This window comes from Chrysemys picta, chromosome 4 (assembly GCF_011386835.1).
Source record: "Chrysemys picta bellii isolate R12L10 chromosome 4, ASM1138683v2, whole genome shotgun sequence".
NCBI lineage: Eukaryota > Metazoa > Chordata > Testudines > Emydidae > Chrysemys > Chrysemys picta.
Window position 1 is genome coordinate 12,839,412 of NC_088794.1, and position 13,957 is coordinate 12,853,368.

The following is a 13,957-nucleotide window of genomic DNA, read 5'->3' on the forward strand; positions in this document are numbered from 1 at the left end:
GGAACACTGTATCACGTTGTCATGGTGAAACGGTAACTCTCGCACAGTTAGAATTGTACACGCAGTGTCGCCTGTTTTAGATGTGTAGCAAGGAACAATGCGCCTGTGACAATCCTGAGCACAGGATGTGAACCTCAGAGCCAGTGTCACTGACAGCACTGGATTGGCACATGCACCTCAGTCTGGGGTGGTTGTCACTGCCATTACAGAATCCGCACGGCACGTCTTGGAGGGAGTTGTTAACCTGCCATTCCAGGGATTTATTGTGCATTTTAATGGACTTGGTTATGCTCTGTGGCTGTCTGACTGACTGATTTTTGTGCGTCCTTTCACTCTGGGTATCTCGTTAACTCCCCGATGGCATTTCTGATGTATGAAATAGTCAGGCATCCCTCCCAAAAGCGGCTCTTGAATTGGGAATAGGTTGTTTTTATACATAACTAAATATTTGGAACCTCTTCCAGGGGGTTGCAAATACCACCTATTCTGTGACGAGCAAGGATTTTTCTAGGCCTGGGAAGGCACAGACCATGGGCCTGACAGAGCAGTGGACACTTCCTGCCTTTTTCTATTGGGGCCCCACAGCAAATAGCTCTGGTAGCAGTTGTCTCTGAACTCGCCGTCCATGTCCCCTGAGACAGAAGGTGAGAGAAGTTAGAGAAAGAAATGGCCACATCCAGGGGTCAGAGCAGGCCTGGCCCGTTTTCTAGTGTTCTATTCAGCCCAGTGAAAAAATACAATAAATATTCCAAGTGACAGAACTTCCCTCAGAGTAGGGGCGCCCCTCAACCTGGGGTCATGACCTCCAGCAGCATCACAAAGAAGGTCAGGGGATTGTGACCGCCCTGCCCTCCCCTCACTGCTGGGTGGGGGCTCCTGGCTAGATGCAGAGGGGTAGTTCCCAGGTTACTGTATGGAAAAGAGTCAGAACTACTGCCCTAGGGACTGACCATTCTACAGTCTAGATCTCACCATCAGGGCAGCTTAAACTCCTGGTCAGCATCACTGTTACTGATCAGGGAGATGAGAGCATGAAGGCCAGTTAAAAACATTACTATCTAGGGCTGTTGCACGTGTTACAAGATCTTGAGGCCTTGGCTACACAACAAGCTGCATTGTTTTAACTAACGATGTGATTTTTAACTGATTTTAGTTAATCCGAAGCAAACCAATGTGGACACTCTTATTTCAGATTAAACCAGGTCTATTTCAGTTTAAGTATTTGAGAATTATTCCACCCTAGCTATGCCAGGCAACCCATGTCGGTCCATCTGCAGTGCCATTTGGCAGAACAGTGCCAGTTTATTCTGTGCCCCCAGGAGTGGGCGTTGAAGGCCCTGATAGTTGGCTACAGCGTGTCTTTTAGTTTGTGCTGTGTGAGGAAACACGGCTGCAGAGGTGCCTGACGCTTTGTGTGGGCATTTGTGGAGCCCTGAGCTGAGGCTCCCATTGTGGTGTTGCTCGGAGAGCGGCAGCCAGTAATTACCGGACAGGACAAGTACAGTGGCATGGATCCAGACACACTTCCTATTCCACCGTGAGATGGAGGCTTAGCACACCAGCCAGCTAACTCTCTGCTTTTCTCTCCAGCACCTTCATTTATATTTGCATTAGCTGCTCCTCTCCAGAAGCAGCAAGAAATGATTCCGCTGAGGATAATTGTAATTACCTCATTATGTGATCTGCTTCTTTGCTCATGCCTAACAAATGTGTTTTCTATTAGAGTAGCTCTGTCATGCTGCATGACCTATCTGTTAAATTACAATAGGCATCCAAAAGTGACACCATCAGACATTTAAAAAAAATCGTCTAATTACACAACATAACAACGGCCGCACTCCCTATCGCTGTCCATAGCCTGGTACATTAGCACTGGCACAAGCCAGTAAATAAAACCTGTTTCTTTCTGTGTATTGCTTTATGCAATTGGAAGCAGTGTGTAGCACACTCCCTGCTTTCCGCTATTTCTGGTGACAAGCTGTTCCTGGCTGGAGGATTCCAACGCTCATTTTTGTGCACAGAAGCTCTTAGGCTTGGATTTGAGCTATGCACCTGGGCAGGGGAAATGTCTCCTCACGTGCTGAGAGAGAAGGTGCAGCAAGTAAGAGGTTAAAAAAATGCTCTGGGCTGCAGCTTTAAAATGTAACATGGAAGGTATCAAACTGAATTTGGTAGGAGGTTCCTTGTCTGGCACACGCCTTGGCAGCACAGAGCTATCTGATCTCCGAGGCAATCAGACAATCAGACACTGGCTGGATCGCAGGAAGCTGCCCTCTGGCAGTCAAGTCCTAACTCTGAGAAGGGCTCAGCTCCCTGACGTCTCAGGGGCAGTGTGCAGCCAGGCACAGCACAGGAGCACCAGGGGGCAGAGTGGGTGGTGGTGCGTTCCTGGAGATAAATACGTTCTTTCCCTAGTTTGGTTTTCCTAGACAGTCAGCTAGGGGGAGAGTGAAGGATGCAGTTTGGGAGATGAGTGCCACCAAGGAGGACAACCGGTGTCAGAAGGCAGTTCGGATTGTCACCGACCTGTGCCGGAAGAAAAGCCTGCCCAGCCTGGATTTGGACACCTGCAGGGGATTCCTCCTCCTGCCTTCAGACCAGAGCCTGAGTATCTCGGAGCCAGGTACAGTAACCCTTGCCCTGCAGGGCTGAGCTCTTCCCGTAGGTAAGAGAGCTACTGCACACCAAGAGCCAAGGCAGACTGGCATAGGAGGTGACTTCTCCAAAGGGACTGGAGTTGGCACAGATGTGTAGCTAGCAGCACTGATAATCCCCTTGCCAGGAGCTGAGGGGCTGTGTCTCTGTCTCTGTGTATGTGTTGCCATTGACCCCCATCCTGTAGTTCTGCTGTCATGTTCTGTCTGGAAATTCCAAGTAACCTGTTGCAAGTTGGAAGTTCTGAAGCTAGCAGCTGCAAGGACAGCTAGAATGGGAATGGAGAGGGAGGGGATGTTACCAGTGGAAATAACAGAGGGACAATCCTGCTGCAGAGAAGTCTTGTCTGTTAAAGTTTCTGTGAAAGTCCCAGGTTGTACTGACAAGTTAGATACCTGTAGTAAACACAACAGTGGTTTCAACGACCAGAGTAGCCTGTAGTGTTTGTCCATATCTCTATTTAAGGAGGACAGGAAGGGCTTGAATTGATTTGTTTAACTAATGAGGCGTTTAATAGACTTTTCTGTATGTGTTTGCTAGCAAAAGCAAGTGCAGTTGTAGTTTCACATCTGTCCCCAGTTCTTCCTTGCCAGCCGGCTAACACTAGAGGGACACCCGGGCATTTCAGAGACTAACTGAGTCTTGGGCGCTGCAGCAACAAAGGGGTATTTCACCCTTTAAGTGAGGTTAATTTCCTGCATCTCTCTGCCTATCAGCTGGTTATTCCAGGGGCTTCTAGATTAAATGTCTCATTGCAGAGGAATCCTTGCACCCCACCTCCACAGTTGGGGGAGATCAACCAGGCAACCTCTTTTGAGGTTATAACGCCGTATTTTAGCACTATCCTTTTTTGGAATGCGGCAGGTTGCCCACAAAGTGCAGAATCCGTATTCAGCAATATCTGTCAGCTGCTGAGAGTCTTTTAACATCTTTAAAGAGAACGTTCTGCCATCACCAGTACTCAGCCTGCGCAGATTGCGTTAGGCAGTTCTCACAGACTTCTTGGGCCAGATTCATTCAGTCCAGCGGCGTGATCCCTGGGAGGGGTAAGTATTTTGCTATGTTTCTTGTTCTTTTAAACAATTCATCTTATTTAAAAGCATCACTATTGTTATTATTTAACACTTACATGGTGGTGGTGCCTGGGCCCCCATTGTGTCCCAGAGCATCCCAAATCCTGCCAGCCTTGCAGGCTGGTCCGGGTGCTGTGCTCAGAACAGGCTGGCAGGGCAGTCATTGTAGCCTTAGTAATGGGGCCTTTGGTGTTCATCACAACCCGTGCAAGGCGCCAGCGTACAGGGCAGCGGAGAGTCGCGTGCTATCGCCTGTCTCCCGCTTTGTGTGTGTGCACAGTGCATGCCATGTGTAAAAGCTCTGCCAGATATCATGTCTGTCTACATCTTTCTGCTGCCCGCAGCACTACACTGTTAGCATGCCAGTCGGAACTGACGTCTCTATTTCACAGCTCCTTATTGGAGTGTCTGTGTATTTGTAGAGCATAGTATTAGGGACTGTGGGCTTAAAACAAGCCCTAGGCTAAACCTGTGCCGAAGGGGTGAAGTGAGTCTGTTAGGAGGTGGACAGGGTAACATTTCCCTGGTTTTGGCCATAAGTGGAATTACTGGAGTCTCACCCAGCCCATGACACTGGTGGTGTCTCCAAGCAGAGCGGCACTGGGAAGTCCTGGAGAATGCTATTCCCACAAGCATTTCTACACCCAGGAGCCCTGGTTCAGAGACTGTTAGCGTGCGGACAGTTCTCTAACCCCACCTGGCACTTGGGACCCTTTGAGATTAGCCCAGCATTAATTTTCTCAGTTTGAGCTGCAGACTCTGGGGACTGGGACTGGTCTCTGCCAAGAGAGGGCCTGTATCCCCCTGCCGGAGCAGGGCAGCATGGAGCTAATGGGTTCTTCTGCCCGAGGCAAGATAACACATCTGTGTCCGCAGGGCAGTGCAATGAGCGGGCTTAGGGCTCTCGGACCTTGCTCTCAACAGTAGGAGATGCTGGGGTGGGGGTGTACAGAAGAGGGGAACCCTGCAGAGCCTGCAGGAGGATGGTGTCGCCACCTTCCACTCAGCTGCTCCTGCTTCCCACTGCAGCCAGCACGCTCCCCATGTGCATAGGAGCAGTTTGTGCTGGCTCTGTGCCCTGCACTGGGCTGATCCTATCTATACGTGTTAAGCAAGGCAGCCGTGCTGCATTGGAGTTTCTATCCATTATGTATATGTGTGTGTCTGTCTGTCTGTCGGTCTACCTACTGCTGTTTTGGGCTACGTACCTGTATGTTAATTCGAGTCACTAATGTTACAGTGGCACATAGCTACCCGGTGTTTATCCATCAGCCATTTAAAACCCCATTAGCCCCCCCCCCCCCCACAGGGAGAACTGCAGGCAGTTTTTCCTTGCCGTGGCCTGTCCCATTTTAACCGTTCGCAGCATTATACCCCTTTGAGGGTTCAAAACTCTGTCTGATAATCACTGCAGTGTTCCTAGCTCAGAGTGGAGCTACATCCTGTATGTGAACCTGGCTATGGGAGAGGATCATGCTGAGCAGATGGAAACATGAGCAGAGGGCTTGTTAATAGCTGCTTCCACTGCCTCTGCTCGCAGGTCCCTGTGTGGGGCAAGCCAGGGCCATGTGTATGCCTACAGAGCACTCAGCACACTGGTCAGTGCCCAGCTGAGCTGGTAGTGCTAATTCTAGAATGTCTGACTGCAGAACTTCTCCAGCCCAGCAAATGAGCATATTTGCATATTGACCTGAGTACAAGCAGCTGCAATCTGTCTGGGGCCTTCACTTTCATAAGAAACTTCTCCCAACTACTATTATTTATTATTTGTGGTATGCCTCAGTGTCTCTCTGAACAGTCTTAACCTGCCTGCTACACGTTTTGAGTTAGAGACCTATGCTAAGCAAATCTGTTGGCAGCCACCTGGAATATTGGGCTCGGATCTGGTCACGTCTCCTGCATGAGGATGGAGCACAAGGCGAAAGGGTCCAGAGGTGGGCAATGAAAATGCTGTGTGCAGGGAGAGTGCGGTATGAGGACAGGCTGAAGGAAGAGACTGTGCAGGTCAGAAGGAAGATGAATAGGGGGCCATTAGTGAGGTGTTTACACTAAGGAATGGTGTAGAGCAGGTAAACTGGGCCCTTCTCTTTACTCTCTCTCATTATGCGAGAACAAGGAACACCCAATGAAAAGAGAACATTTGGTGGAAGGACGTATGTTTTTACACAATGTTTAACATTCTCCTGTGGAACTCCCCACTGCAAGGTGTCAATGAAGCCAAGGGCTTGGGAAGATTAAAAATAGATTAGACATTTATATGGATAATGAGAAGATCCAGTTCCATTAGAGAGCATCAAATGTTTATAGGGGATATTAACCTTCCTGATTCGAGGCATAAACCAGTCACTAACTGACGGGGGGGTTAGGGACACGCTGCCGCATAATGGGCTATTCCATTAGCGGTGCTGGATGCTGTTGGAGGGAGGATACTGAGCTAACCAGATGCCCGGTTGGACTTCTGGGTTCTAGATGCTCTTGTTTACATGTTGCACTTGGAACACACAACCCCTCTCCGGTGTACGTCCAGTTAACTCGGGTATTTAGCCCATCACTGACTTGGGGAACGGTAGTTCTGCTTATTCTGCACCACATAGGGTCATTATCAATCCAGCACAGAACAGACTGAGCCAGACAATCTTGTGTGAAAAGTCGGATCCAAGCCCCAAGCAAAAGCCTGCAGATTGTATGGTAAAGACGATAAAGCCTTGAGTATAATTATAACGGTTGGTGCAGTAAAGGGAAGGCAGCAGCTTCAGGACTTTTCTTTTGCGTTACCTGTTGTCACCGAGACAAGACTGACTCTTTCTCTAATCACATTATCTCTGGAGCCATTTCTCTATCAGAGTTTGATAGTTTGGGTCAATCTGTTAATCAAGGAATAAATCAAGCAGTGTTTGCAGTTTCTGTATCTGTTTATCTATCAGACTTTGATTTGCTAAGTGCCCATCACCGATGTTTAGGTGCAGTTTGCACCTTTTGTGTAGACTCCAGAGACAACTGAACTAACGCTACAAGGCTAGGAGCCATGGCTGTTCTGCATGGCTGCTCCTGCTTGTCACCAGGCCTGTAGGAAAGAGTGGATTTGGGGATGGGCTTTCATAAGCCAAGGGAGAGCAGTATGTGCTGGGCAAAACTGCAGTTACACAGCAAATGGCCAGCCTATACTAACCCTGTTCAACGGCTGCTGGTTGCCCTGGTCAGTGTCTAAAACTGTGAAGGCATAAACCTTTGCCAAACCGTTCGTGAGCTGGAATAAAATCGAGGATAAGCTGAGCAGGTTTTTATGCAGGGATCCTTTGCTAAAGTGCTTTGGGGGGTGTGCAAAAGGTGCTACAGTATATAAAAGCAGATGCTGTTCCATTGTATGCACTTAGGGTTATATATCAGCTATTTCTCCCCTAGTCAAAGTGCACGGGTAAATGCAGCTGCAGCGTGTTCCCAGTCCATTCTGCAGTGTTGTTTACACACCAAAGGCGTGCTGCCGGCTGCTGCTGGCTAATACTGCAAACAGATCATTAAGTCAGCTAGAAAAATCAAGGATCTGAATGGGAATTTAGCAGGGGAGAGCATCACTTTGCTTTGCCTGCCTCAAATCCCCCCTGCAGCTCCATCTGGAAATCCCGCTTCCCTTCAAGTCTGAAGCTGTTGTGCAGTGGTGCTGTGAGCTGTTAAACAGCTCATCTTGCTCCACCCCAGGGGCAGCTGCATTTAATGCTGGCAGAAGTGAACTCTGAAATATCAGTTCATCTTTATCATGGCACTTGGATACCCCGGTAATAGGCACCTTAGCTGATGGATAGATGGGTTACCTATCTCACTGTGGCAGTGTGAGGCTCAAAGTTAGCAGAGCACTTTGAGATACTGGGGAACGCGCCCCAGAGAAGTGCAGAATGTCGATTGTTTGTTTGTATGGCTCTGGAGTCGGGATTGATGCCCGTTGTGCTGGGTGCTGGACAGGCGTGCAGTGAGAGAGTCCCCGCACTGAGGAGCATACGGGCTGAGAATTGTGCCCTCTCCGCAAGACTGCAAGTGACAATGTTTAATAGAAACAGAGGAGCAAATGCAGTGTGACAGTGTTTTACTTCTGCCCATCGTCACAGTGGCTGAGCTGGGGATCTGGGAAACCATAGCAGGTCTGCCAGCTAAGACAGCAACCCTCCAGGCTCTGCCATACCGATGTCTGAAGTGCCCTTTATTATTATTGTTGTTTGTATTATTGTCGTGCCTCTCCAGAGCTGGCTGGAAGCTCTCTGCCAGTGAGAGGGCAGGAGGAGAGCTAAGTCCGGGGTGCATTTCTCATCAGGTGAGGGGTTGTAGGCTAAAGCTTCCTCATGCCTGCCATGGAGTGCAGCTTTCCATGGGGAAGGGTGTCTCATTCCTAACCCGCTTCCCCTGTGCCGCAGGGAAATGGACTGTCCAGCCGGCAGAAAGGGAGGGTTCTAGGGTCGTTTTGCTGCAGGTGGGTTTGCCTTATATTGTAGAAGTACAATGCCCCGCCTTCCTTTGGGCTGGTGTCTTGCAGTGACGTGAGAGCGGACCAATCAGCACACACTCCCACTGTGACATCGCTCCCTGAAGTGCCCACCTGCAGGGGGCCATGCACACAAGCAGGATGGCCCTGGGGTGAGGCGGGTTTGGAGGCTGTTCTGTGGGCACCTATGTCAATACAGTATCTCACACCCAGGCTGCTCCCATCTGCAGCTCCAACATGCTGCTAGTCAGATTCCCCGTGACATGGCTGGCGTGAAGTGTGACACGCCGCTGGCCACACGTGCAAATCCCATCACGGGAGAGCAGATGTGCCATGCAGCAGGCAGGCCAGGTAGCTCTCGACAAAGCCTGTCAGAGGCCAGCTGAACTGCAGCCAGGCATGAACGTGTGGGACTGGGGGTACATTTCACCCAGGGGGGCACTTGCCTCCCCCCCCGCAAGCTTCCTCCGGGAACTGCTCTGCCAGGGTTTGTCTGCAGGGGACGTGCACCCCTGGTTTGCCTGGCCTTTACGCGCCCTTCCGTGCTTTGTGTGACAGAGCCCAGGGGCCGGCCAGCCTCCTCACTGTGTCCCTCCAGCTTTATGTTGCTTTCATGCCATTCACCCCAGGGAGTGACACAGCTCTGCTGGCATTAGATTGGAGAAATGCAGCTGGGACTGGGCCCCAGGTTTTTTACCTAGAGGGCATGCTGTGAGCCCCCTGGGGTCCCACTGCTGGGGACGGGGGCATGCATGGGGGCGCACGTAGTGCGTGATGCTGTGGCTCCGTCGTGTAGCCTGATCCCATGACACGTTTGGGGTGTGTTGGCTTGTGTCAAGAGCAGGCAGTGTTGGGTGCTGTTACATTAAATCGAAATCCCCCTCTGTAAGCTACACCCTCTGTTTGCCTTTCACAGTGTCACAACCAGAGCTGTAAAAGACCTGCCTGTGCCACGCCAGTGCCACCCACCCCCTGCCCCACCCCAGACAGCTGGGATCGCTCAGTCGCCTGCTTTCTTGCCAGTAAAAGCAGCTGTGCGCTGGTGTCTGATGCATTTGGTGCAGCAGCTCCCACAGCAGCCTGGGGACACTGGTTGGTTAGACTACCAGCTGCTGACTGTAGATTGCGTACCTGCACCGAGGCAGCTAACGAGCCCCTCCTGGGGGGTTGGTGTGTGCAGAAATGGCCCTGCCACAATGCAGTCTGAGCAGTGCTCCAGAATTGGTCTGTGGACAGTCAGGGTCCCTTGCCCTCCCATTGCTCTCAGCAGCTGAGCAAGCTGTTCTTGGACTGAGAGGTAGATTCTGTGCTCACAATAAATGTTTATTGATTTATGGTTTATTACTACATCCCTTTTTGCAAGCTAGACGCATCACATGATGCTGTAGTTGCGACAATGAACCAGTAGTGGGCCTGATCCTGTGTGGTGCTGCGCACCTGCAGTTCAGCATCTTTCAGGAGCTCTGCAGTGCCCTGAGGTGCTGCCCCTTAGTGGCACAGACTCAGGTTGTAAAATCCCGGCTGTTATATCTGTCTGTCTCTCAGTCACTATGGACAATACCACCATCCTGCCTGGCGTTCAGGCCTGTAACCTGGGCAGCATCTTCGACTCAGACCTCTCTGGATCCTCACCTCCAGGTTAGGTCTAAATCTTGCCGATTCTTCCTGCATAGACACAGCCTTTCCTATCCACCCTCCTAGCCAGAACTCTTGTCCATCATCTTGCATCTTGAGTTCTGCAACGTCCTCTTCTCTGGCCTTGACAAATGGGCTCCGACACCTTTCCTAACCATCAGAATGCTACTGCAAAAGCCATTTTCCTAGCCTGTCACTTTGGCTACATCACCCCTCTCTTGTTATCCCTCCACTGACGACTCCTTCTCTGTCACATCACTGCTGTCTTCCCTTGCGAGGTTTTTCACTGCCTATTCCCACCCTACTGATCTCTCCAGACCTGGGCTCCCACCTCCTACCAGCCCATGCTGGCAGCCTCCGTCACCCACCTGTTCAATAACATTCAAGTAAGCATCTTTGTGCTTTCTCCCATGCTGTCCCCCACGGGCTCCCATAAGCACCTGCAACACTAAGGAATTCCTTCAAAGTACCCCTTAAAACTCTCTTTGGAGTGACTCACTGATACCACTGTCCATCATGCTGACTAATACTGTGTCCCTGATCCCTTGTGCTCCCCCATCAGTCTGTGGCTTGTTTGATACTTAGATTGTTTTGTTCAGTGTTTTGTACAGCGCTGAGCACAACCGGGGCCTGCTTCATAGCTGGGCTTCAGGACACCACAGTAACACAAATAATAATAACAACTCTACTTCTCTGTCAGCATTTCTCAAGGGCCAGGGCTCTGGTACTCAGACGGGAGTTGGTACATGAGTGAGAATCACAGTGAGCTCTCTCCAAAAGAAACCCCAACTCCTTCCTCTAGGGAATCTCTCCTGTCCGGTGCCTGGAGGCAGCAGGTCTGGCCTGAGGGAAGAGCGGAATTCAGCTAGTAATCTGACCAATGTGTTTGGAATTCCCCAGTCTGTGAAGTTGGTGGGTGCAGACTTGGGGTCTTTTTGCTTGGTGGCCCACTCTGGAGGTATCACTGGCTTTATTGCCTGGAGACATAAAATTCCTTCTGTCAAATGAGCAGAAGCCCTTGGGGGAGAAGAGCAGAGGAATCGGTATAGTTAGAGTTGAAAGCGCAAAGTGAAATCCAATGATGGATCACACACACACCCCCAGCAATGGCCAAAGACAAATGTCATGGAGCTGTGGGGGAGCCCCAAGTGCCCAGGTTCTGGGCCACTGCAGCATTGTGTGACATCTGAGAGACTGGGCAAAAGCCAGTGTGTGAGAGTGTGTGTGTGTGTGTGTGGGGGGGTGAGAGTGTGTGTGTGTGTGTGGGGGGGTCAATAGGGTCTTGAGAAACAGGAATCTGCAGTGGCAGGTTCTCAGTTCATTTAACTGAACCGTCCATCAGAAGGAAAAGACCTAGTTAGGTCACAGCCATCCTACCTCTCCCAGGGGCCAGTGCAGGATTCAGAGTCCTCATTGTCAGCTTCACAACATGTTATTTTTCTGTGGCATGAAAATGAGCTCCTCTGGCTGCCCGCAGACAAGTTTCCTTCAGAGTCTGACAGAAATCAGCTGGTCTGCAGAATTAGGCTGCCCCTCGGGGCTGAATTGTGTTACTGACTCGCTCCTAATGTCCTGGGGGAGCAAGGCCCAGAGGCCTGGGGCATTCTGGCAGCAGGGCCGTCCCCTGGAAGGCAGGGTCACCAATAAGTCATGGGCAGGCAATCTGAATGGATGTGGTGGGTCAGAAGGGGTCTGAGAGACAAGCAAGATATTGAGAGCGTGAGTCCAAGGCAGGATGAGAATTATAAAATGGATCCAATATTGGACAGAGACCCAGTGGAATAAAATGGGAAACAGGTACTATGCTAGTGTCTTAGAGGCTGGCAGGAGGGTGTTCATGTGGGAAAAACATTGTCTGGTGGTTAGAGAGCTGAGACTCCTGGGTTCTGTGTCAGGCTCTGGGAGGGAATCTGGTGTAATGGTTAGAGAAGCTGGCTGGGAGCCAGGATTCTGGGCTCTGGTCCCAACTGTGGCTCTGAGGCAGGGCGTGACCCTGTGTAAACCAATTAGCTGCTCTTTTGCCTCAGTTTACCCATATGTTAAATGCATCCCTGCCTCATGGGGACGCACTGCAGCTTAAGGACTGAATGATTGCAAGGTACTGTTGAGATGTTCCCAGTAAGTCCCCACCACAAGTGCTGGGCACTAGTCTCAGTAAAGCACATGGAACCTGCCTCAAAACTCACTTCTTCCATGCACCCACTCCTGCTGACTCACTGCCGTTAAAACGCTTCCCCACCCCCTGGGATACCAACGTGGAGAGAGAAGGAAGGAAATGGCGGGCTCGGCAAAGCGTAAAAACAAGGAAAACAGAAGGCCCTAGGCTAAGCTCCCAGTTCCTGGCACACGTCGTCTGTCCGTGTAGGCCCGGTCCTGTTTACCTGTAGTCCTGTGTGTAGTCCTGGGGGGTGCTCCGTGCAAGCTCCGGGGGCAGGCAGCGGGCCTTGGACAGTGGGGTACACCCTGTTGGCACTAAACAAACACTCATAAACAGTAACTATTCTAAACACCCACACGTGAATGTCTCTGCTCTGTGGCTGGTCCCTGCATACAGACACGCGCTACATGCGCTTCATGCGCTACAGCTCTCCGCATTGCACGGACGTTGCTGGGCACGGACGTTGCTTGGGGGTTTTCTATAGAACATTTGCCTCTCAAATTTGTTGGGAAAAAATTCCGCTTGAGATGGTGCATGTAGCAGGGAGACCTGACGGAAAAGCTGCATAGAATTGTGGCGTCACTCCTTGCTGACGCGGTGCTGCTACAAGCAGAGCTCTGAACGTGCAGGTGTGTGAATTACATTAGTGCACTGGGCACAATGGATTCATTCGAACCATCATTAAAAATGTATTTTAAACAAAGACCTTAATACAGTAGCATGCCGTGCCATGCGAGTCCTAATCCTCCAAAGCAAAGATATTCCTTGCTTACGCTTCCATCGCCAGCGGCCACGCAGGTGAGGAGGAGCATGTAGGGGCAAAGAGCAGACAGGGGAGACACAGGGACAGACACCTACTTTATCTACACATTGTGTAACACACTTGTAAGAATGTATGTTGCGTTCCCCTTTAGTGGCTGGTCCACATATAGACTAAGAGCCTACTGCTAGCTGATGGAGTTCTTCCTTTAGTTCAAATAATAGAGGGCTCCCTTTTGATGTTGAAGGTTCCAGGTTCAAATATAGGGTGTATTACATTTGCAGGTTACATCTTTAATCAAACCATATTAAAAGAATATTAAACCTACAAAACCAGAGACATGCAGATAGAGACAATAAATGGATCATCTATTCACACGTGAATGTTTGTATTTGGGTGTGTACCTATATATGTAGCTGTATGTGTGTAGTGCGTTTGCACATGTAAAGAACATGCACACACAGAGCCTTGTGGCGTGCGTGTGTTGGTAGCATCCCTCGGCACAGATGTGGGTTTAGGTTTAGCTGATTGTTGTTGGTTGAATCATTCCTGAAGCCGTGCAGTGCGGCTGATCATGTTTGTAGACTTTTTTGTGTACCTCGGAGCCTATTCCAGTGCAGCTGCAGTAGCCTCATACATAGTCAGGAATCAGAATCTAAAACTCCATAGAAACAGCCAGCCAGATCTCTGCCAGTGTTAATTGTGTGTGTGGAGTGGGCTGCGGAAGGTGGCTAGGAATTGGGCTCAGGAACAGAAGCCTGGTTGGTAAGTCCACACTTCCAAAGTTGCTTTCTTAATTTTGGTTGCCTTTCTAAATGTAATGCTTAACCCTTCCTCTGCATTAGCACAGTTTGCCTCAGCGGTTTTGTTTCTGAAACATTTTCTTGTGCTTTCAGATATTTTGCCTAGATTGTGTTGAGACCAAGCATGTGCTTTTAACTACTTCAGCTCAGAGCAAACCCTTTCTATCCTCTTCTCCGTTGTTGGGCAAAATGAAACTGGGAAGCGAGTGATTTTTCTATTTGCAGATGTTTGTTGCTGCTTGACATCTTTTGCTTGTTAAACTAGTCTCAGTGTAGTGTGTGCCGTACTTTCATGCCGGCTATGCACACATTCCAACATGTGTGTATGTATCAATGAGAGATACAGAAACCTCAACAAAACCAGCCCTGGATCTCATTGCCTGACACAATTCTTCATTTCAC

The 13,957-nt window shown here is 50.0% G+C and overlaps 1 protein-coding gene across 8 annotated transcripts in view; it reads left to right on the top strand.

The window, feature by feature from the left end:
• Positions 1 to 2,020: 2,020 nt before the first annotated feature.
• Positions 2,021 to 13,957, top strand: part of SYT6 (synaptotagmin 6) — an 83,371-nt gene continuing 71,434 nt past the window's right edge. The window contains exons 1-2 of one of the 8 annotated variants that reach the window (XM_065591407.1): positions 2,210 to 2,623; positions 3,520 to 3,701. Coding sequence is in view for 2 of the 8 variants with exons in the window: in XM_008171661.4 (XP_008169883.1) it covers positions 2,470 to 2,623 (154 nt within the window). In the remaining 6 variants the exon portion in view is untranslated. Of the gene's footprint in view, positions 2,624 to 3,519; positions 3,702 to 13,396; positions 13,518 to 13,957 lie in introns of those variants that run through there. The other 7 variants (XM_065591406.1, XM_065591405.1, XM_008171664.4 and 4 more) reach the window with 7 other exon arrangements.